Source organism: Lipophrys pholis (assembly GCF_963383615.2).
Source record: "Lipophrys pholis genome assembly, chromosome: 4".
Classification (NCBI taxonomy): domain Eukaryota; kingdom Metazoa; phylum Chordata; class Actinopteri; order Blenniiformes; family Blenniidae; genus Lipophrys; species Lipophrys pholis.
This window is the reverse complement of record NC_137637.1, coordinates 16,446,566-16,468,759: the sequence shown is the minus strand read 5'-3', so window position 1 is coordinate 16,468,759 and position 22,194 is coordinate 16,446,566. Positions and strand designations below refer to the sequence as shown.

Genomic DNA, 22,194 nt, shown 5'->3' with positions numbered 1-22,194 from the left:
TCTTACGTCACGGCGTGATGGCGCTGCCGGGTGGCACGAGAACACGATGCAATCAGGATGAGTGAGAGCCCATGCGACGTAAATTAAATCGTTATTAAAACTAATTATAAAAATTTAATACGTGCAGTTTGTTGGTGTCATTTTTTGGTTGAACGCTATCTTTTTGTGTGACATGTATTCCTCAATGATTGTGCAGCGTGATATTTGGTAAAATACAATGTTAATGCATCTTCACTTAGAGATTGTTCTTCCAAATAACAAATAGAATATTTTTGACTCCTGTGCCCAAACTTGCTCTGACTTCCCCTCTTTTCTGTTGTTGTTCTTTTTGGTCATTTTGGTCAACTCTTGCTTTTCTTTACAAAAGTTATGAAATTGCAGTGCATGAATGCAAAGGGCACGGGGAAAATGTATTACAGTTCAGTCAGTCTATTGCTATATGTTTATTGTGCATTTTGATACAATCCACCAGTCTTCTATACAGGTTTATCCTCTGCAGGGACACAGAAGGATACCAGCGATTTGTTGGGTTTCTCTCTGTTAAAAGCACCTAGAAATAACTGTGTTGTATGTGGTGCAATATAAATAAAGTTGAATTGAATTGAATTGAATTGCTGCAGACAATCCCAGCTAACTATGAGTAAGGGCAGGACACACCCTGTACAGGTCTTCAGTCCATCATAGGACAAACACAGAGACAAAAATCCACACACACTCCCATTCACACCTAGAGGCAACTTAGACTCACCAGTTAACTTCACATGCATGTTTTCAGACTGTAGGAGAGAACTTGGTTACTCAGAGAAACCTTACACATGCATGGAGAGAACAGAAATGCCTGGCCAGTATTTGAACCAATCACCTTCTCCGTGTTAGGTCTGTAAACTATTTGAACTTAAATGTATGAGCTAATTAGAAGCCCATCGGCAGAGGTTGGTTGTCTCTGTCATCAGGGTAGAATAGTGGTTGTATGAGAATGATTCATGGAGGGAGAAACGTCTCTGGTGCATTGGGCCCAGCTGCTCCAGACCTGGAGAACTGAGAACTACAGAGGAAACATAGCAGTAAGTAAGCATACTAAGCAATGGAGAGACACTAAGGAGCTGTCAACTGCTCTCAAACATTAAACAGTAAATACTCATAATCTAAACAGATTATGAGATCATTCTTCTTCTTCTTCTTCTTATTATTATTATTATTATTATTATTATTATTATCATTATTATTATTATTATTATTATTAGTCTTGTTCCAAACGCCAATATTGTATTCCACGCGTGAATATCCTTTTTTTTCCTCCCCAGAATCGAGTGCGCGCGTGTGACACATTTTTTTTTTTTTTTTTTTAGAATCGAGTGCGCGCACGTCACGCACAGACCCGTACGCGCTTTACGTTCTTCAGACACGCGCAATGATAGCCGGAAGCATCGATGGGAGGAAAATAAAAATCGATGAAATTCACTGTAATTTGCGAGTGTAAACCTCTCAGTTACTGTCCGTTTTGCGACCGCGGGCTCGACTCTGTCCGTCTCTAACACCGCGGCTGTGCTGGAGGGTCCGGTAGGGAGCTGGAAATGTGCTCCATTTGAAGGAAGTTGCTCGGTGGGGGTTTAGCTGACGTGTGGAGAAGTTGAGACTGCCTGAGAGCAGATAAACAAACACAAACAAGCAGGGATCAGCTGAGCGCCTCTCCGAACCGAACCAGCAGCACGGAGGGATGTCAGGGACCACCAGACTACTGTTTTCAGCCCGAGAATGATCCTCGGGAGACCGTGACTTGTACTGATACTTGCTCCATGTCAACTGTCAACACAAAGAATTTTTGGGGAACACAACACGAGGAGCAGCCATAGGCTTTAGCAGAAAATCCACTGCTCCTGTCACTGTCTCCCTGTCAAGGCAAAGCCAGGTTAGCTTGGACGACCAATGAGTTTACCTTCCAGGCTTCAGCTCTAACGACACCAACACACATTACAGTGCAAGGAGACGGAGGTAAACACTTTTTTGTTAACTTTGCTTTTCCCTCATAAAGGGCCCGCATACTTAAACCACTGACCCGAGCTAGCCTGTGCCGCCACATATCCTGTTTGTGTTTGAGGTATTATATTAACGCTGCTACCATTTTAACAGCGCAGTCGTTATCTGGTATTTTTCCTTTGCTCTAACGTCTTTTTTTTTTTTTTTTTTTCTTTTTTTTTTAACAAAGGCAAATATCTAAACAAACAATGCTGAGAGTGTGTAGGTGTCTTTTGCTGGGTGATCATTGAGTGAGAAATACATGTAAGACGATTTCACGAAGACCCTAACCATTTGTGTTCACTTTCTACCCCCTGAACACCGTTTCCTGTGTCAGAAGTGGAATTACCATGGCCCACCAGGCAACCCCTAGTTCCCAGAAGGCCCTGATGATGGAGCTGAAGTCTCTGCAGGAGCAGCCTGTGGAGGGCTTCCGCATCACTCTGGTGGAGGAGTCTGACCTCTACAACTGGGAAGTGGCCATCTTTGGACCCCCAAATACCCTTTATGAGGGCGGCTACTTTAAGGTGAGGCAAATCCTTCCTCGAAATGCTTTAAAAACCCGTGAAAACAAACAAGTTTACCGAATGAGGCACAGTTATTATTCTATGCCAAATTTCTCCATAGATATACGTGTAGTCCATACTCTGAAAAACTGTAGTAAAAATATATCAATACATTTCACATTTCCTGGTTTCTTTTTTTTTTTTTAAGGCAGCTCGCTCTATACTTTATTCATTCCCGGTCATTTTCCCCCCCTGTCCACCACTTTCTCCTTGCCCAGCCTTCACCCCCTTCACTGTACTATGGTTGTGCTTCAAATGGCTATTTTTAGCTATGAGACCGATATAAATGGCACCTCTGCGCAGAGAAAGAGAGAAGGGCAAGATCAGACTCGTCTTCCTTGCTTTCATGTTACTCTTTCCGTGTCAAGTGTACACGACGGCGAGGGCACATTTCAGTCTTCAGTTCGTGCACGTGATCATCGTGCACTGTCACCTATCCGGGACTCCAAAATAATGCGGCGAACATATTGGCGTTCTTCTCACTTGTCACACGTTCACACAGTTTGTGATCGCAAAGTTGGTTTCCACCTCCACCTCCGTCATATTAACATGGTTAAAACCAGTCAGGTACTTTGTGTATATATGTACCGTAAACGGTGACACTATCAGAAAAGGCTGTTGATAGATACCAGAGTTCCGACCTCACTCACATCGGATAACCAGCCACATGCAGAAGTAGCAAAACTCAAATAGCCCTAAGTAGAAAGAGTATTTCGGAGTATGGATAATTCGAATGTAGAAATAGAAATGTCACATTTTCCTCTAGAAAATGCACAAAAAAAAAAAAGAAATTGAAAATAAGTACAAAAATTAAACAGTGACCTTTCAATGAGCATCTCTTTTTTTTTTTTTTTTTTTAAAGAACTTGAAACATTTCTCAGAAATAAGTACAAAGACAAGGAATAGGTTTTTTGCTGTGGATCTGCTCCATCATGAAATGTGTTTTGTTTTACTCTTTCAGACATGCAACTACTGCTACCTTCATGGCCACAAACTAATGTGATCTAGTTTGCTTTTATAAAAGAGATAACGTTCAGATTTCAGTGTTTGACTTAACGTTAAGAAATGTTTCTAATCGCCTGTATTATGTATGGTCATTAAAAGACTAAAGTCGTACATTCACCATTACTCTCTATACATTTACGCCCTGACACACCCAGACATCAAATTCATTGTTGCATTCAGATTCGGTAGTCAGACAGTCGCTTTTATATGAATATCAAATGTGGACACTTGTGCCGAGGCATCATGAAATTAGTTTGTTTCATGTTTGCATGATGACTCGCTGTGCCGTGATGATAGTCCTATCTGACTGGAAACACACCCAAGACTTTGCGTCCTTCTCTTTGGTACTACTGCAGATAAAACACAGAGCCACGATCACCTAATAATCTGTCAGCTGATATCAGTTTTTATTTGTTTTTCACATGTTGGCAGTTTTTCCACTGAATGTAGGTGACGGTGACTGATTGCATGTGTTGTCATGTATTGTTGAAGATGTATGTAGACGGGACCCCAAATTCCGGTTTAATATTTGCTGTTATTCAAACAATTGAGGAGAGCATGTGCCATCTAGTAACTCTGTATCACTTCTCTTTGACTATATCAAATACATGCATTTTAAGCATAAAGCAGCTTCTAAAATCCTAATTTCCTTCAAGTCTAAAGTTTAGAGTAACTTGTACGTGCTTTAGAAACCTTTCAGTTGTAAGGAAACTTAAAGAGACACTTTTTTTTTTTTTTTTTAATAAAATCGGCAAACACAAAAAGATTACTTTATTTACTTATATTAACTTATCAACCAGCAGCTGTCACAGCATCTTTATTTGTCCCTTATGGGCAAATCAAGTGCAAATCACTTTCAATAAAACATGAAAAGACTAAGAACTTTTTTAAATGATACATTATCTTTGAAGTTATCCAAAACAAAGAAAACTATAACAATCAAAACAACAAATAAATAAATAGGACGTCATGAAAAAAAAGGGAAACAATCGAGTCATAAAATTCATTTAAAATTGAATTTTCTTATGTTAAGCGGCCTCATAGCACAGGCAGTGTAGGATTCCAATGTGTCCTGCTTTAGCACATATTATATGTTCTGCTTGAAAACGCGAGGGAGAAATCAGGAGATAAAATGTGGTCTGGTTGGTTGGTGATCTTTTTTCCTTTTTTTCTGGCCTTCACAGCCATCTGTTTCTCCTAAAGTGAACTCAAGTCCCTCTGCAGCACAACAGTGATAATTGAACAAACATTTACAATTTGTTTATACTGCTTTCTTGGGGGTCAGTAAATAGAGAGCTTATAAAATAGAATAGACTTTTTGTTTTTATTAATGCCAGAGGGAATTCTTTAAAAGCATTCACCAGTATCCTATAATAACATGAACTTATTCAGACACGATTGATGAATCCTTCTGCATGAGGAACACAAGCCACAGGCTAATATTGCATGTTCATGATCAACAGGCCCTCACATGATTTAAAAAAAAAAAAACAAAAAAAAAAAAACAAGGCTGGAGCCACTGCACGGACACAGGAACGCTTCCAGAAGTCACTGTATGTGAAGCTCATTAAATAGTACAGGGTCAAATTATTTACATTTCAAAAGTTTGCTTTTGGAAACCACAAATAGTCATTTTCTGCCAACTAAAGAGGAGAGCAATCATCCACTTTGTTTTCAGCGTTCAGTCTGAAAACCTTCATTTCTGATGGCGTGGGGATACATTGGTGCCTATAATCTGGACTGAAAGCATCAACGCTGAAGAGGATTTAGAATCACAAATACTCCTTTCAAGGCCTGGCATAGTTTAGCAGGACAGTGTCATAGTGGAAAAGTCCCGAGTGCTGAACTGGCCTGTCGCAGTCCTGATCTTTCACTAATTAAAACATAAAACAAACAAAAAAAAACCTTTTTCTCTCCATGAGAACTCGGATGAAAAAGATGAATATTTTTGAGGTGAAAGAATTTAACACCAGATGAGAATCCAGGAACCACGCAGTGATATCACCTTCCTGCCCCAACTCTTTGAGTTGCTGGTGTCAAAATTAGATCATTTGAATGAAAGAAAAAAAAAAAAAGGTTATGTTATATTGCGCAACAAATCTGAGTGTTTGAGGATTGCAAATTGATCCGTCTTATTTTTAATTCACAATTTAAACATCATCCCAACCTTGTCAGACTTGTTGAAGTTAATCAAAATAAGTTTCTGGTTTAAGTGAAACGCATTCTTATACATTCCAGGCCCGACGGCAGGCAAAACTCGTTGAGGAAATAACCCTCTCTTTGTTCTTCCAGGCTCACATCAAGTTCCCAGTGGACTACCCGTACTCCCCGCCAACCTTCCGCTTCCTCACCAAGATGTGGCACCCCAATATCTATGAGGTACAAATGTTTTTTTTTTCTATCCCTCATTACCTCTTTCTCTAGTTTTCAAATGTCCCCATTAGCCATTTGTGAATGTCGGCTATACAGACACTCTTGTCTTTTTAACATGAGCCTTGATTTTTTTTCCTCTAGAATGGAGACGTGTGCATCTCCATCCTGCACCCCCCTGTCGATGACCCTCAGAGCGGGGAGCTGCCCTCTGAAAGGTGGAATCCTACGCAGAATGTCAGGTAGTATCAAACACAACCTCTGCTTTTCTCCTAACTTTTACGCGCATGGACAAAGTTGTTGGTACCAGAAACTCACAGCGGTCACAGAAATAACTTGCATCTGACAAAAGTAATAATAGATAAAAAATTCGATAATAATGAAGCAATGGAAATCAGACATTAATTTTGAATTGTGGTTCAACAGAATTATTAAAAAAAATAAAAATAAACTCATGAAACAGGCCTGGACAAAAATTATGATACCCCCTTGAAAAGTTAGAAAATAATTTCACTATCAACTGAGGTGTGTCCTCTAATTCGCATCACACACAGTCTACAAACTTCTAATCAGTCAGTTGGCCTATTTAAAGGGTGGCGAGTCGCCAGTGTGCTGTTTGGTGACATGGTGTGTACCACACTTAACATGGACCAGAGGAAACGGAGAAGTGGGTTGTCTCAGGAGATTAGAAAGAAAAATCATCTGACAAGCATGTTAAAGGTAAAAGGCTATGAGACCATCTCTAAGCAGCGAGATGTTCCTGTGACTGCAGTTTCACAAATTATTCAAAAAATTTAAGATCCGCAGGACTTTAGCCAACCTCCCTGGATGTGGCCGTAATAGGAAACTGCATGTTGACAAGCCACAAAGCTTCTGGGAGAATATCCTGTGGACAGACGAGACAAAACTGAAAGTCTTTGGCAAGTCACATCAGACGCAAAAATGAAACATACCAAGGAAAAGTACACCGTCCCGACCGTGAAACATGGAGGCGGCTCGGTTATGTTCTGGGGCTGCATTGCTTCATCTGGCGCAGGGTAAAATGAAATCTCAAGACTATCAAGGTATTCTAGAGAGAGATGTGCTGCCCAGTGTGAGAAAGCTTGGTCTTAGTCGCACGTCATGGGTCTTGCAACAGGATAATGACCCAAAACACACAGCGAAAGAATGGCTAAGAGCAAAACATTGGACTATTCTGAAGTGACCTTCTATGAGCCCTGATCTAAATTCTATTGAACGTCTGTGGAAGGAGCTGGAACGTGCCGTCTGGAGACGGCACCCTTCATACCTGAGACAACTGGAGCAGTTTGCTCATGAGGAGGGGGCCAAACTACCTGCTGAGAGGTGCAGAAGTCTCATTGAAAGTTACAGAAATCGTTTGAATGCAGTGATTACCTCAAAAGGTTGTGCAACAAAATATTAAGTTAAGGGTACCATCATTTTTGTCCAGGCCAAGCAATGTCTGATTTTCATTGCTTATTTTTCATTGAATCTTTATTTATTATTACTTTTCTCAGATTGAAGTTATTTCTGGGACCATTGTGGGTTTTTTCTTTCATTAACCGAGGGGTACCAACAATTATGTCCCCATGCACCATTCTGCTTCCTGGAAATACAGCTATATGTTATGTTTGATCAGATTTGATCTGTAGTTGTGGTATTTTATCAAAGCAACATGGTACAGTAAACTTTCAGACACACACTTTTTGAGCCAGTGATTTCAGACAATGCAGACATTTAATTGTCCACTGTAGAACAAGACCTGACAATTAAAAAAACAAACAAAAGGCCAGGTCCATGTAGAGTTGGACACCACCACCTTGGATTTGACATTATGTATTATTCTATGATTATTAGTTTGCACTTTCACCACTGTGGTGTTGTATAGGATGAAAATGCATGACAAGAATCCAGATGGCCACATGTTTGTGAACCAGACTGTCTGTGCCTCACGTGAAGTTGAAACAAGTTGCATTTCTTGGTTCTGAAGACGACCCTGCTGCAGGGTAGTTTACTGTATAGCTTCTAAATTTGGCTTGTCAGCAAGATGCATAGTCGCTGCAGAGTGCTGAGTCTGGATTTGAAAGTGTGAGCAGATTGGGTGAGGCGTGTAATTGAGCCACCAGGCGATAGAAGTGAGGGGACGCCTTTGTCTGAAGCTTCTGAAGTTTTTCTATCACGATTTTGGATGTTTCTCATTTTGTGTGTATGCATGTTTTGTTTTTTTCTTCCTGCGCCGTTCTTCCACGATCAGGACCATCCTGCTTAGTGTGATCTCCCTGCTCAATGAGCCCAACACCTTCTCTCCAGCCAACGTGGACGCCTCCGTCATGTTTCGTAAATGGAGGGACAGCAAAGGCAAGGATAAGGAGTATGCAGAGATTATCAGGTAATTCACAGTGACAGCAGAGTATTTCAAGGCGTAGGAGGACGGGCCCTGTTGGGCTCCCCCTGACCCTGACAATTTCCCAGTTGCTGTGCTGTGACCCACTGAGTTCCCATCTTCCCCGCAGGAAACAGGTGATGTCAACCGCAGCCGAGGCAGAGCGCGACGGCGTCAAGGTGCCAACCACGCTGGCCGAGTACTGCGTCCAGACCAGGGTTCCCTCTCAGGACAGCAGCTCGGACCTCCTCTATGACGACCTCTACGACGACGACATGGAGGAGGAAGATGACGAGGACGACGAGAGCGAGATGGAGTCGGTAGGCGAGGCCGGGGCGATCAGCGCTGCGGAGGACGGCGGGACGTCCACCAGACATTACGACAACCAGGATGACTCTGGCAACGAAGACTCATGATGGTCAAGATGAAAACTCCTCCCTGCCAGCTCTCCCACCACCACCACCACCACCACCACCACCCCCTTCCCCTCTTTTTTCAACGTGTGTGTGTGTGTGTGTGTGTGTGTGTGTGTGTGTGCAAGCGCGTACGCGCGCGTGTGTGTGTCTATGTCTTGCGTGTGTACGTTTGCACATGCAGTGGGGTCAAAAGTCTACTGCCAAAAACCTTTCATCATTTATCAAACTAATGCAAGTGTTCGATTACTTCCCACTTGTCAGCGTAATGTTGTTTCATAGCATCTCAGCTAAAGTTTGTCGGTACTGTTTTTACTGAAAGTCAGATTTTGGTCTTTCCACCGTTTGCCTTAATTACAGCTTGCACTCTGTCCGGCATCAAATGTTCTGGAGCTTTAGAGAGATTGAAAAAAAATTTTTTTCCCTGCACTGTTTGCGAGCACAGTAAAAGTGTTTTTGAGAGTACCTTTAGCATTTTTCTTTTTTCCATGAATGTTTGTTCCCCCGTCCACGCCGCGTTAAAATGACGGCATGGATCTGCAAAGCCTCATTAACGTCATATAGAAATGAACAACTGCAGAGCGAGCAAAACCTCCACGTCGGACTATATACTCGTCTTTAGGGTCATTTTTAAACTTCATGCTGTATATTCTTCTCATGCGCCGAGTTCCTTACGAACCAAGGCATTCGGTTGCACTTTTAAGACCGAATCGTCAGTCTCCTTTAGTTCACGCTGAGACTTTTTTGCCTTTAGCCCTTTTGCCGTAGATCTGAAGTGCGCATGCAACTCACTCGCGATTGTTTATATGATGCATTCATTGTAAAAAAAAAATAATAATCCACGGCCAATTTGCTTTGTATTTCGTAGAAACGCGCCTCATCCAGCTGTGGAGGCAGAAGCGTTGCAAACGCTGCAAACAAAGATTAATGGACTGACATAGACGGAGCCTCCCATATTTAAAGGTAGCAGTTTGATAACGGCAACCAAATCTTTAAATTTTTTGGTCTGCAGACATTAGCTTTGAGCTACAGTTCCGTCTTCGAAAGCGGTTTAAATTGTAATACCTTTTCCAACTCTGCGCCTTGTTTGGATGGCGACAATGGCAACAACTTGGTTTTTAGAAAACCGTTCACACAATCTGTTAATGTAACAGAAATCCACCGTAATGTTTTCCCTCCGTGACCTCTCCGGAGGTATAGTTATGTAAACAGAGGTCTGCAAATGTCAAGAAAATTCTGACAAATTATGGCAAAATGTATGTCAATAGAATTGAACTCGATGTAAATTTCATTTACTTTATTTTTCATTTCTCTCACCTTAAGAAAACCTTCAGAGGCATAAGTCTTTGTTTTTCTGACCTGGCCTTACCCAAAGATAAAACAATCAGTTCCGGGCGATCCAAGTAAACAGATTGTTTTAGTTTTTTTAAATGATGAAAACAAATTGCCCTTGTGGTGGTCTCTTGTACCCCGGTGTGGCTGGCCAGCTCCCCGCCTGGCAGCTCCACCTCAGATTGATTGTTCTCGTGCTGAAAGAAAGATTGGTTCTGTCCACTGTGTCTTCCCTTGTTGCTGGTTTTTCTTTTGTTTGTTTGGGGTTTTTTTTCGGGGGGGGGGGGGGGGGGGGGATTTTGTTTTGTAGCGTTGTCTCTCCTGGTGTTTTGTGGAATGGCTCGGTCACTTCGCTGTTTGACTCATTACCTGGTCGATGAGCTGGTCGGCTTGTCCCGTCTCCGTCTCTCAGTGTGTCCCACGGAGGAGGAATGTCTCTGTCCCCTCACGCCTGTCTCTTGTTCCACTTTGATGCAATCAACTTCAACTTGCAAACGGAGGCTTCTGCCGTGACTCCACCCCCCTCCTGGATACCCGTTCACTGGTATCCGTCATGACTTCTTCCCTCCTAAACCCCCACAAAGCAGCATCATTAGGTGAGGGGTTACAACAAGGCGAAGACCTTTTTCTTTTCTTTTTTCCCCCACATCGCCTCCCACGCCTCTCTCTGCCTCTTAAACCTCAGGGCCTGAATAGACTTTGACTGAGAGAGAAAAGCCAGACGACGAGAATCTTAACACGCAAACTGCTCCTCACCTCCACCTCCTTTTCTTACTTTCTGTGTCATTGGGTATTATTAGAAGGCCAGGAGTGCTCCCGCTCGCTCTGATCCTGCCGTTTACACATGACTGAGTGTTGCTATTATTCCAGATTAGGGTCCTTTATAAGAGTGTTTTCTTTTTCTTTTTTTCTTTTTTTTTTAGCAGGCAAGAGTCAAACAAAGAAAACTCAAAATGTACCCTTTCCTCTCGGCATCACTTCCGTTATGTCGCAATAGATGGGGAAGTGTTCAGATTTGATCCGTTACTCGAACACCTGCTGACCGCAGCTTTCTGAACGCCGTTACTGTGCTACGCCACGTCGAGTCTGTTTATCCACAGGGACAAGATCCACCACGCAGCTTAGAAATACATTTGAATGAATATGACACTGATTGCCTGTTACCTCTGTGCGCGTGTGTGCATTGACATTCACTATTCACATTGGCTATGATGTCAGGGCTTTCCGTGTGTTTTTTTGTTTTTGTGCAGCCAGTGCAGATTTTAGTTTGCCCAAATGACCCTTTGGACGTTGTCCAGCTGAGAAGTCATTGAGTGTGTTCGCTCCTTGTTCTAGCGCTTTTATTGAATGCCTGAATTGGCAAATGAATTGACTGATTGAAAAGACTCTCGCTCTGTGAGTATTAAGCTTTTGAACACACCAAACAGCATAATGGGACTATTATTACTTGTGCTGCATCTAGTTACCTACACACTTTGAGCTTTGTTTCATGAGTCTGTTGTCCTCCTCGACACACCTAAGCACTGGGGCAAATGGCGACTCAAGTGGATGGAGATTATGCCAAGGAAACCAAGTATGACCCCACATCACCATTTATTTTCAAAACTGCAGAGCGATGGATGCATGTAGTGGATTTACTGCTGTTTGAAAGAAGACGGGGGGGAAAAAAAAAAAAAAACTCTTCACGAGACTCCTTTTGGATTTCGGAAACACTTTTTCTTGGCTCTGTGCTCTGGACTGGATTCTGTTGAGGGAGAGGGAAAATCCACTTCTCAAATGGACCTTTTATTGGATTTGTTAACACAGCATAGAAGGCAGAAAGATCCCTGAAATTCACAACATTTCTTTAGGTTGTCTCCAGTTTCGCCCGTCCCACACGGTGCTCCGACATAAGATCCATAGTGGGCAATGAAAGGAATCACTCGTGTGTGTGTGTGTGTGTGTGTGCGTGCGTGCGAATGGAATATGTTGGTAAAGCCACGCTTTGTGATGGAGGCTTCGATGTGAACATTGATCCTGCAATGCTTAGTCATTAAATGTGTTTCAAACCAGCAGCAGTGTAGCTAGTTCTGACTACAACTTGGAATAAGAAAAAAAATTCTCCCTAAAATTACAAATGAGGGCAATATGTGTAAATTACAGTTACTGTCCCATGGTTGACCCTGAAAGCCAGAACAGTTAAACTGCATATTGACGTTGGTGCAGTCGCTTCACAAACACAATCTCGCGTCCTCTGGTGGAATATATCAAGTTAACAAGAATACATGAAGTCTTTGTATATCGAGTGAAAAGTGGAAGGGGCTTCATTGACATGTCGGGGGGGCCAGAGGGGCATTGGATGCCATCGTCGGCACTGTTGGTACCAGAGGAGACCCCACCAACTTGTGTAGGCATTTCTTTCTATTCATGGCTCCTGAATTAGGAAACCCCCTCCAGTGCAAGATAAGCCATCTGACATTTGACACCCATTTACAGGAGAAAGTAAAGAGGCAATTTGAGGTAGATGTACTCCATTAATAATTCATAGATAGTTATTTGGCAGAGATCTAGAGATGAATGGACAATGAGCACATAGATACAAGGTAAGAATGGGAACTGTATTGAGGTTTCCTGAGAGATTTCATTCATAAAAACTCAGACTATCTTTGGCCACCAAAAGCAGATTAAGTCGATTTTTTTCATTCTGGGTGAAATGTGCCAGGTAAAAAGAAGTCTCTACAAGTTCCAGAGATCCAACATTAACAGCCGTGTGAAGTAAAATGGGTTTTGCCTGGTTTTGTGCTGCAGTGTATGACCGTATTTAACAGACACGGTCAGTCCTCCCATCTATGTCTCTGTAACTGTCCCCAACAAAGTTTCCCAAGAGGTCAAACTGTTGCATCAAAGCCACGTTATTACAAATTTAGAAATCCAAAACAACATTATCATTTCATTAGAGGAAAAAAAGAAAAAAAAAAAGGTTAGATGTAGTGTAGCTTCTAATAATAGAAATTTCAGCTTCTTTAGAAGTGCACGTCTCGGTTTTTGTACTTGAGGTGGAATAAAAGATCCACAGAGCCGACTGATAAGAGAAACACTATTATTAAAAAGAAAAAGTCACAATCCAGGATCACAGATGTTGAGATGTTATTCCGTACACGTTACAAAAACTGAATGAAATAGTTCATTTACTCTGAGTGTGTGTGTGTGTTTGCGTGTAAGCATGTGGGTGCATAAAGGTGTGTTTTGTTTTTAAAGTGTGGGCTGACCGTGTGTGAGGTTCCACCGCCCCTCCCCCACCCCCCGCCACCTCCCCTCCCCCGAGGCCTTCTCGCGTCCACGATGATACCACGATGTGTCCACGCCTGTCGATGTAAACGCTGTCCTCCTTGGTTTCATGTTTGATTTTCTTTCATTTTCTTTCCACACCATTTTGTGTTTGTGAGGATGCAAAATGTCACTTATAAAGTTTCTATTGTACGACAAAAAAAAAGAGAACACATTTGTTGGGTTTGTTTGCGGTCTGGCTTCGATGTGTGTCGCTATGCTCACATGCTGTGGAGAACAGACACGGTGGGTTTGGACTAAGAAAAGAGGAAAAAAAAGGAGTGATATGCAAATGGACAGTTATTGTGGTTAAGTTGGAAAATTATTCAAAATAAAACGATATGTCGATAAAGCCTGCTGAAAGGGTTTCACCTCACTTTATGCTGCTGGTTATCGCTGCATGCTAAATGCTAACAGGAGTTACGTTTGTTTGGCGATGTATTGTCTTTAAGGGTTAGATTAACACAAATAGGATCTAAAAACAACATTGCAATTGGAATTTATTTTCTGATAGGGTTTTTTGGGGAGGGAAAGTGACTTAAGTCAAACATTTGAGTCACTTTTGTATGATTACAACTCAACAAAGTTCCATTTTAAAATAAAGTCCGACTCTTTCATAATAGACCTGCAGCGAAGGTCTTAAACAAACGTGACGAGTTGTATTAAGTGTCGGCTTTTGGGACGTTTTGTGTTTACGACAATGGGACAGAGATTAGCTCCCTGTGAACTCGACCTTTGGTTTGCTGCAATCTGATCATTCCTTTTCTGGGTCCACGTTGCGCTCGGCGGCCTCAATAAGAACACCGTTGTATCTGGTATCAGGTGGAACCGGCTCACCTTTTTCTTCTGACCCCGAGCTTAATACAATACTTAGACCCCCCCCCCCCCCCCCCCCCCCCCCCCCCCCCCCCCACACACACACACACACACACACACTAGAAATTAAGTGAAAATGAGAATGTCATCACACTCAGTTTGTAGTGACTGCTTTAGATATTAATTTTTTTCGCAGTGATGTCATTTTACCAGTAATTTAAAATGTATACTTGATGACAGTCAATGGCTTTAAATACTGGAGTAGTGAAGTTAATATATTGGTAACTGAAAGAGAATACAAATACAATACATTCCTTCACAGGAAGTGGAGGAAATGTAATATTTTACTCAATTGGAAGCAGTTAGTTGGACATAATATAGGGACACACAGACTTTATTCTGCTTTCTTTTAGTTAATCATATATTGTTCCCTGCAAGTCTCGCCGTAAATGTTGGCACTCGTCTCATGCAGGACATTCTGAAATTGTTCATTAAATTACACAGAGAGTGGATATCTAGAATATATAGAATGGGTCAATGCTGGACGTGATGCACGACCGTTCTAGAAACAAGTATGAGAAGAAGTTGATTGATGGAGAAGAATCTATTTGTTTTCATAAAAACATTATTTCAGTGATGGCCATACATTTGCCTAGAAGGTTTCCCTCATAATACCACTACCAGCAACAGATTCACCACCACGTCAAACAAACGCCAGAATAGAGGAAAACTTTTCTCTAGTTACCACCAAATTCAGACCTTACGCTCTGAATGTCGCAGCCGAAATCAATTTCCATCAGACCAAGAAATATTTCGTCTTCCTGCCGTCCAGGTTTGGTGAGACTGTGTGAGCTGTGACCTCAGTTTGCTGTTCTAAGCTGCCGACACTGAGGGTTTGCGAGGTTGTACGTGGTGGATAGTCTCCTGCCTACCCGAGCCGGTTGCCCTTCATATTTACCAAGATTGTTGCGTGGACATGATCTGTACGATGAACTGATTGTTGAGATGAACGTTGAAGGTGGTTGTGAAATCGAACCACCGTCTGAGTGGGTTTCATCACAGAGCTCCTGCGTCAGTCCAGGCTTGGAGGACTTTCAGTGTAAAGCTTGCAGCCCAGAAACGTGTTTGAGGTTAATTGGTGACTCTGTCTCTCTGTCTTTGCTCTGTAATATACTGTCCACCTGTTCAGGGTGTTCGCTGCCTTCATCGGTAGTCACCCGGGATCAGCTCCAGCACCCCTATCGCCGTGCATTATATGAAATGTTATGAATGATAGATGGATGCTTTATCACTTCTCACAAAGCTTGACCAGTCCTGTGGACAGAAAATTTAAAAAAAGAACAGTAAAATGCATAGAAACTCTGCATGTGGTTCAGCACTCCTCCAAACTCCTTTTCGAACCAAAGTGTAGTTTTTCCCTCCAAATTAAAATAACTCGAAACAAACTACATTTTATTTCTTTAATTACAAGCTGCTCCACTGTGTGGCACCATCACATGGGGAACGGTGTATCGCTCCACATTCAATGTGGCGTGATACAGCTGTGACGTGTCCCGATGCTGTTATACTGAAGACCAGGACTCACACAAAGTCCCTCGTCCAATCAGACTCCGAGCGTTGTATAATCCTTAACGGTCTCCACTGACGAATCAGTCTGAACATTAGTTTTATTGTAATTTTTTAACTATTAAATTGTTTTGACATCTTAGGGCACCATCATTTAGAATTCATTCCTCTCCAGTGTCCCAGTGTGGAAACAGGAACCTCTAAAATTAATTCTTCAGATTGCAGATAAATCCAACTTAATAAGAGCTGTAAGTGGACGCCATGGAAAAAAAAGAAGAAGCACATTTTCTCCTGATTCTGCTGCACTGCTAACAGCCACTTCATGGTCAAATGTCCAACAAGCTGAATTATTGTCCATAATTGCATTCTGATTAAAATGCATCGGTACACTGATTCAATAGTGTGCAGGTGATACTGTAATATTTCATGCATCTTATAAGGATGATACAGGGAATCACACAATAAATAATTAATCATGGGGGTTAGTTCAGTTCAGGAGCTTCAGTTATCTTTTATCAAAGAGCGAGCAGCTTGTGTGCTCAGCCAGGCATGAAATTAATCAGTAATTCCAGCTCTTTTCTTCACCCCCCCCCCCCCCCCCCGACAGTTTATGTGTCTGATGACGGCAAAATGATAGAGGTCACTCCAAGAACTTTCACTGACCTTCCCCCTTTCATAATCAGTGTGCAAAGCAGTTTTTCCCCCACGTGTCCTTCTAATGAAAAATGACAGCTAATTGACGCAAGCTCCTCCATTCTACTGTAATAGCTGAACGAGCACATTCGTTTCTTTAATGACTCCTCGGCCATCTTTCAGCAGAGGCTATTAATGTAATCCTGCCGCCTGAAGTCCGGAGCAGAGCCCCGTACCTGCAGGGAGCAGTGCAGCAGAACAAAAGGATGCTTCGGATTAAATAGACATCAGTTGCTTTTTTGCCGTTCACGCTGCCGCCTTTCTTTTCACTCTCTCTATTTGGAAAGTTGTCGGGTCCACAGCTGAACTCCAGTGACGCACAGAAAACACTGAACATCTCAGGTGTCTACAATTCAAAACAGCCCGTTACTTAACAATGTCCGACACAATTTTATAAGTTTCGGATCAAATATGACCTTTCTGAGGTTCACAGTTTTGGACAGACGATACTAAACACATTCATGTGAAATAATGACGTAATAAACGTCATTGTGACAATTAAGTCCTATACATAAGTATCTTTCAGAAGACATGCATTTATGTTCCAGAAACTCAATGTTGGCGTGTCACTTTATGGATATCAAGTTTTTGTCCCCACCGTGTGGCGACAGCTCCAGTTTACAATCTTGCTTGAACCAGTTCCAGCTTTACTTCACACTGTTATTCAAATTCAGAATGAGCACCTGTTTTACATGATTATCAAATAGTTTTACTTTTAACATCAGACGTTCTTTTTTGTTCCATTGTGAGTTAAGTATGGAATCATGAAATACGCTATTGATTGCATTCTTGATTAATTTACATTTGTAGTTTGTTCCAACCGGTTTGGAATTGGAGTTTTTAATACTACAGAATTGAGACTGTATCAATAGATGTGACAAGAAATATCAACTTGGATCCATTTTTATTGACAATACACTGGAAAAAAAAAAAGTATTACAACATAAAACATTACTGCTTTTGTGTAATAACAAGATCACATCAGTTTGTTACTGTTAATGAAATTGTGTCCTCATTTGAATTGATAGATGGAAATCTGCTAGTGACACAAGATTGTGCAGTAGAACGTTTTTTTGCAATAAGATGTACCTTCCCAGCTTCAAGACTAAAAAAAAAAAAAAGTGGATGGGACAATCACATTACAGATGTAAGAAGACCAGAAGAGATGGACACAAAGCTTAATGGAGCAGACACGGCCACAGGGAAAAGATTCCTAAACTTGCAGCTACATTGATAAAAGTGAAGCAGGTGACACTGATCACAAAGCAGATTAGGAGCTGCAACATACTTTCCTTCACATGTGTTATTAATGATAAATATTTGAAGTTTGGAGTTCAGAAAAATTTAAAAGGTTTGGAGAAATTCTTTGCAGTGTTTCCAAACTGGACGCTCCCACAAAAATGTGTGCTTCCACGACCGTTAGCAGTTACTTCCCTTCTGTATTCATCCTCTCGTGGCAGTGACTGCCCGGACACGTCACGGTTTGTTCTGCTGAGCCTCTAAGTGCCGCTGGGCTGCCCTCAGCGTGTCCTGCAGGTCTTTGTACCGGGCCAGAGAGCAGGCCTCCTCCAGCCGTGCCCAGCGGTAGTCCTGATGCTCGTCAGACAGAGTCACCGCCGTCCTCGGGTCTTTCAGCTCAGCCAGCCAGTACAGCACCTCTTTGGGTTTGCCTCGCACCTCGTAGCGCAGCTCCTGGACGAAGCCGTCCATCACCCGCAGGTGCTCCGTCCCCAGCCCCGCCTCCTCCTTGGTTTCCCTCAGAGCTGTTGTGAGGTCGTCCTCGCCTGGATCCACGTGGCCTGACGGTGAGCGAATGAGATATCAATGATAACCACCTAAAGCTGTAATAGGAGAATTCAGCTTATTTGTGTCCGACCGACTGATGTCTGTAGTGTTTTTGGCGCACCTTTGGGTGGGGTCCAGTGGTGTTCTCCATGGGACGTCTGCAAAAGAAGGTACTCGATGATTCCTGGTGGGGGGGTGGCACTGCCAAGACGTCGAAACACTATGAAGCCACAAGCTCGCAGTGCCATCTTCCACTAGCAAATCTGCACACAAACAGGTTCTGTATTGAGTTCAGAACTGGAGCTGGAATCTGTATAAAAAGAAACGTTGCAAAGAAAAAACAAGTCAGCCTTCATTATAAGTGCAGCAGCTATCCTGACCCCCAATCAGCCCATCAGAAGATTCAGTGCTTAATGTGAGCCAAATGACCCAGGCCACCCAACAGTAGCAGTTAGGTTATATTCCCTTGTGGTAGAAAAATATCAGGCATGTCTGCAATGAAAAAGCATGTGATCTCCCATCGACTGTGCCCCTTCCAAATAACCTGCCGCCCATCCCGACACAGGCCACACAGTCGAGCCGTGGTTAGCCCTCTCGCCTCCTCCTTTCCTCCCACAGTCTAAAAACATGCATGTGAGGTTAATTGGTGACCCTGAATTGCCCCTCTGTATGAATGTGAGTGTGTGGTTGTCCGATTCTTTCTTTGTCCTGTGATAGACTGCTGACCTGCCCTGGGTGTATCCTGCCCTCACCCACAGTTAGCTGGGATCAGCTCCAGCTCCCTGCGATCCTGCACAACATAAAGCGGTATAGAAGACAGATGGATGGACAAGCCAGCACAAACGCCTCAGGCAGGCCATAGGACCACCCAAGCAACAGTGAATAGTTGCAAGAAAGTCACAAAAATGGCTCTTAAGTTTTACAAGCAATAACCTCCTTTAACACTGCAAATTGGAGAATAGAAACGAATTCCACAAAGTGAAAGTCATTAATACGATAAAGAGTACCACTCGCAAATAACCAAATGAAACAATGCAGTAAACTAATTTATTTTATCTATTCTCTCCTGTTCTCTGTCCTTTAATAAAGGCTAATATCACTTTTTTTCTCATTTTATTGTTAAATGGTTTACAGTGGGAGTGGCCAACTCATTTACCCAAAGGGCCACATGAACAATTAGCACTCCTATTGAAGGCCCAGACAGTTGAAAGTTGACATGAGTTTTGCGCAACAAGAATTATCTATTGAAAAAGCAGTTTTTTGTTGTTGTTTAGCCAAGGTGCTCGACCCAAAGTAATAATGGCTAATAACGTGAAAAATGTCACCATTTTAGATGTAACGAAGACAATCATCACAGTAAGTAGGATATTAGCAGGTCAAAGTGATCCGTGGTGGAGATTCATTGACGGATTCATAGTTTGCACAGACACATAAAGATGTGTGTTTTTTAGCACGTTAGCTTACGTGCTGCACAATTGATTCGCTCGTGACGCGAGAGTGCTGTATATCTACTGCTGTCGATTAGCAGCTCTCGTGCTTCAGACACTCAGTTATGTCGAAATGTCTCAGACTTACTGTCTACTCCACGAGAAACGCCTGTAAACGAGCTATAAGGGCTTTTGCTTTCTGCAGTGGAAAAGGCTGAGGCTCCTTTCTCCAGGTTGCAGCGGTGCAACCGAGAAACCACTCCGTCTCCTTGTCGAGGTGATGAAATAGTTCCGCTTGTTTGTTTTCCTGTGATATTTGGGTCGACAACATATTTGGCACGATTATCACTGAAATGAAATTATTTTAGAGTCCCTCACATATTCTAGAAAATTCCAATGAAGGTTTTTAAATAAAAACATTTTTTGGGGGGGTGGGGGGTGTATCATATTGTTGAATATTTAAAAAATATGTATTTGTTTGACCATACGCCTGTTTATTTATAGCTTTTTATGTACGATTTGCCACATATAAAATATGCACCAATACCTCAAAACATAGAAATAATGGGCATAAACAACTCACATCAAAGCCTGGAAATGCCCACTTGGACTTTTTGTGCTTATTATGACTTGTAATGTAAATTTATGGAGCCTGTATTCAGCTGCCTTACTGAGGCTGGAAGTGACACCTCTCAGAAATGTGACTGATGTTAGGCTGCTCTCAAATGCAGAGGTTACCCCCTGCTTACGGGTCTCGTAAAAGAAAGGAAGTTTATTGTTAGGTAAAGAGCGTACTCTTATCAGCAGTGGAATGCCCCCCCCCCCCATGCCCACAGATCTCTCTCTTACGTGTGAAGGGGGAACTGAGCACAATGTGAATGTATGTACTGTATGTGAGAGATAAGAGATACATCTTTGTTGTCTACAGAATGCTTTGCTGTTTGTTTTGTTGACCTCATCTCTCACCCATCAAATGAGGATAATCACTACCACAACCTACAAAAGGGTCAGAAAACATCCCATGAGCAAGGTGTTTTGCTAATTTTTTGCAACGTTCTTTCTATATCTCACCGTTATTTCCACTTTACTACCTGTAAACTGGGGGGGGGGGGTAATTGGTGATGAAAGGAAAACTAAACACAAAACAAAACTCTCCCGTATTGTTAAACAGGCCATCAAAATCCTAGGTTCACCACAAACTAAGATCCCTGAATTGTACAACCGCTCTGTGAGGAGGAAAGCCACCCTGATCACAGAGGACTTCTCTCACCCCCTCCGTCACTCCTTCCATTTACTCCCATCAAGTAGACGTTTCAAAGTCCCTCTGGCCTGCAAAAACATTTACAAAAAATTGTTCATTCCAAATGCAATAGACCGTCTAAACAAAATGAAATAAGAAACCGGACTGCACATATGTACATGTATTTTTTCTTTTTTTATTCGCTACAGTTTCCTGTTTCTGTTGAACATTTCCTTTATGTCTTACTTGTGTCTTAAGTGTGTTTTAAAAATATGTGTTGTATTGTTTGGGGCCTTGTCACCGCTTAGGGCAGATAATAAAACTTCTCTATCTATCTATCTTTCTCCAGCATCCTCATGGCCTTTTCCTCTCCCTCTCCACCTCTGAATGTGACGAGTGGCACCTCCTCGTCACCACCTCCAGCTTTCCCACAGCCTCACCCTCTTCCTGGACACAAACCTCTTGAAGATGGTTGCTCCTCATCACAGCCTTCAAACATGAAGACGAAGCGAGTTACAGTCGCTGCAAAGTGCAACCACAGCTTGGTGCACTGTTCTGAAAAGTTTACCACACTGAAAGTCAACCTGCACAAATAATAAAAAATTTTTTACAAACAATGTAGCGTCTTCGTGCAACGTTATACAGCGCTTCTTTTCTTTCTTGAAGAGACAAATGTCTGTCAGCTGGTGATTTCCCTCTGCTCTACTCTTCCCATTGATTTCTATGTCTTGTTATTTTTCTAAAAACTGGTGGATTTTATTTTCAAAAGCATATTTGTTTTGTGGTTATGATAATTAAATAAATACGCTCATGCAAACACATTGGTGACAACACATCCCTAATGAAAGGGTTAAATGGAGGGAAGAACAAACTGCTGGTAATGGACTGAAAGCAGGGGTTAACAAGGTCATTTAGGTTTCTCACTTTAATCCAAAGCTTCTTACCATGGTGACTATTTTTCAGCCCTGATGTTGTGCTGTAACGAATGCTATATATAAACAATCAGCTAAATTAATCCACCTAGCAAGATTTATGGTTTAACTTATTATTGTAAATGTATCTGTTATGACTGTACTGTGTATTTAAATTCAATTTATAAAAACTAAATTACAATATAAAATGTACTGCATATGAAATCGCGATATGTCAAATGAAAGCCAGGTTATTAAATTGAAAGCCGCGAGTGTTAAAGTAGCGTGAAATTGTAATGCTCTAATAAAGTGAAAGCATCATTCTACTACTACAACCACTGTTACACATGAAATGAGAATGACCT

At 42.0% G+C, this 22,194-nt stretch overlaps 2 protein-coding genes across 5 annotated transcripts; one reads left to right on the top strand and one right to left on the bottom strand.

The window, feature by feature from the left end:
• The first annotated feature begins 1,391 nt into the window (after nt 1-1,391).
• On the top strand, nt 1,392-10,311 carry ube2r2 (ubiquitin-conjugating enzyme E2R 2). The gene is made up of 6 exons (XM_080461413.1): nt 1,392-1,992; nt 2,354-2,543; nt 5,880-5,966; nt 6,102-6,199; nt 8,212-8,346; nt 8,471-10,311. The coding sequence occupies exons 2-6, from the start codon at nt 2,367-2,369 to the stop codon at nt 8,754-8,756; spliced, it is 783 nt and encodes a 260-aa protein (XP_080317539.1). The 5' UTR covers nt 1,392-1,992; nt 2,354-2,366; the 3' UTR covers nt 8,757-10,311.
• Nucleotides 10,312-17,341: 7,030 nt separating this feature from the next.
• nudt2 (nudix (nucleoside diphosphate linked moiety X)-type motif 2) lies at nt 17,342-19,947 on the bottom strand. 4 transcript variants are annotated; one of them, XM_080460723.1, is made up of 4 exons: nt 19,827-19,930; nt 19,004-19,041; nt 18,373-18,514; nt 17,355-18,265 (listed from the first exon to the last, which is right to left on the bottom strand). In XM_080460723.1, exons 3-4 carry the CDS (start codon nt 18,497-18,499, stop codon nt 17,943-17,945), a joined length of 450 nt encoding a protein of 149 aa, XP_080316849.1. In that variant the 5' UTR covers nt 18,500-18,514; nt 19,004-19,041; nt 19,827-19,930; the 3' UTR covers nt 17,355-17,942. The 4 variants fall into 4 exon arrangements, with proteins under 4 accessions (XP_080316846.1, XP_080316849.1, XP_080316848.1 ...); XM_080460722.1 differs by having other exon boundaries at nt 18,978-19,041; nt 19,827-19,928; XM_080460720.1 differs by lacking the exon at nt 19,004-19,041 and having other exon boundaries at nt 17,342-18,265; nt 19,827-19,947.
• Nucleotides 19,948-22,194: the final 2,247 nt, after the last annotated feature.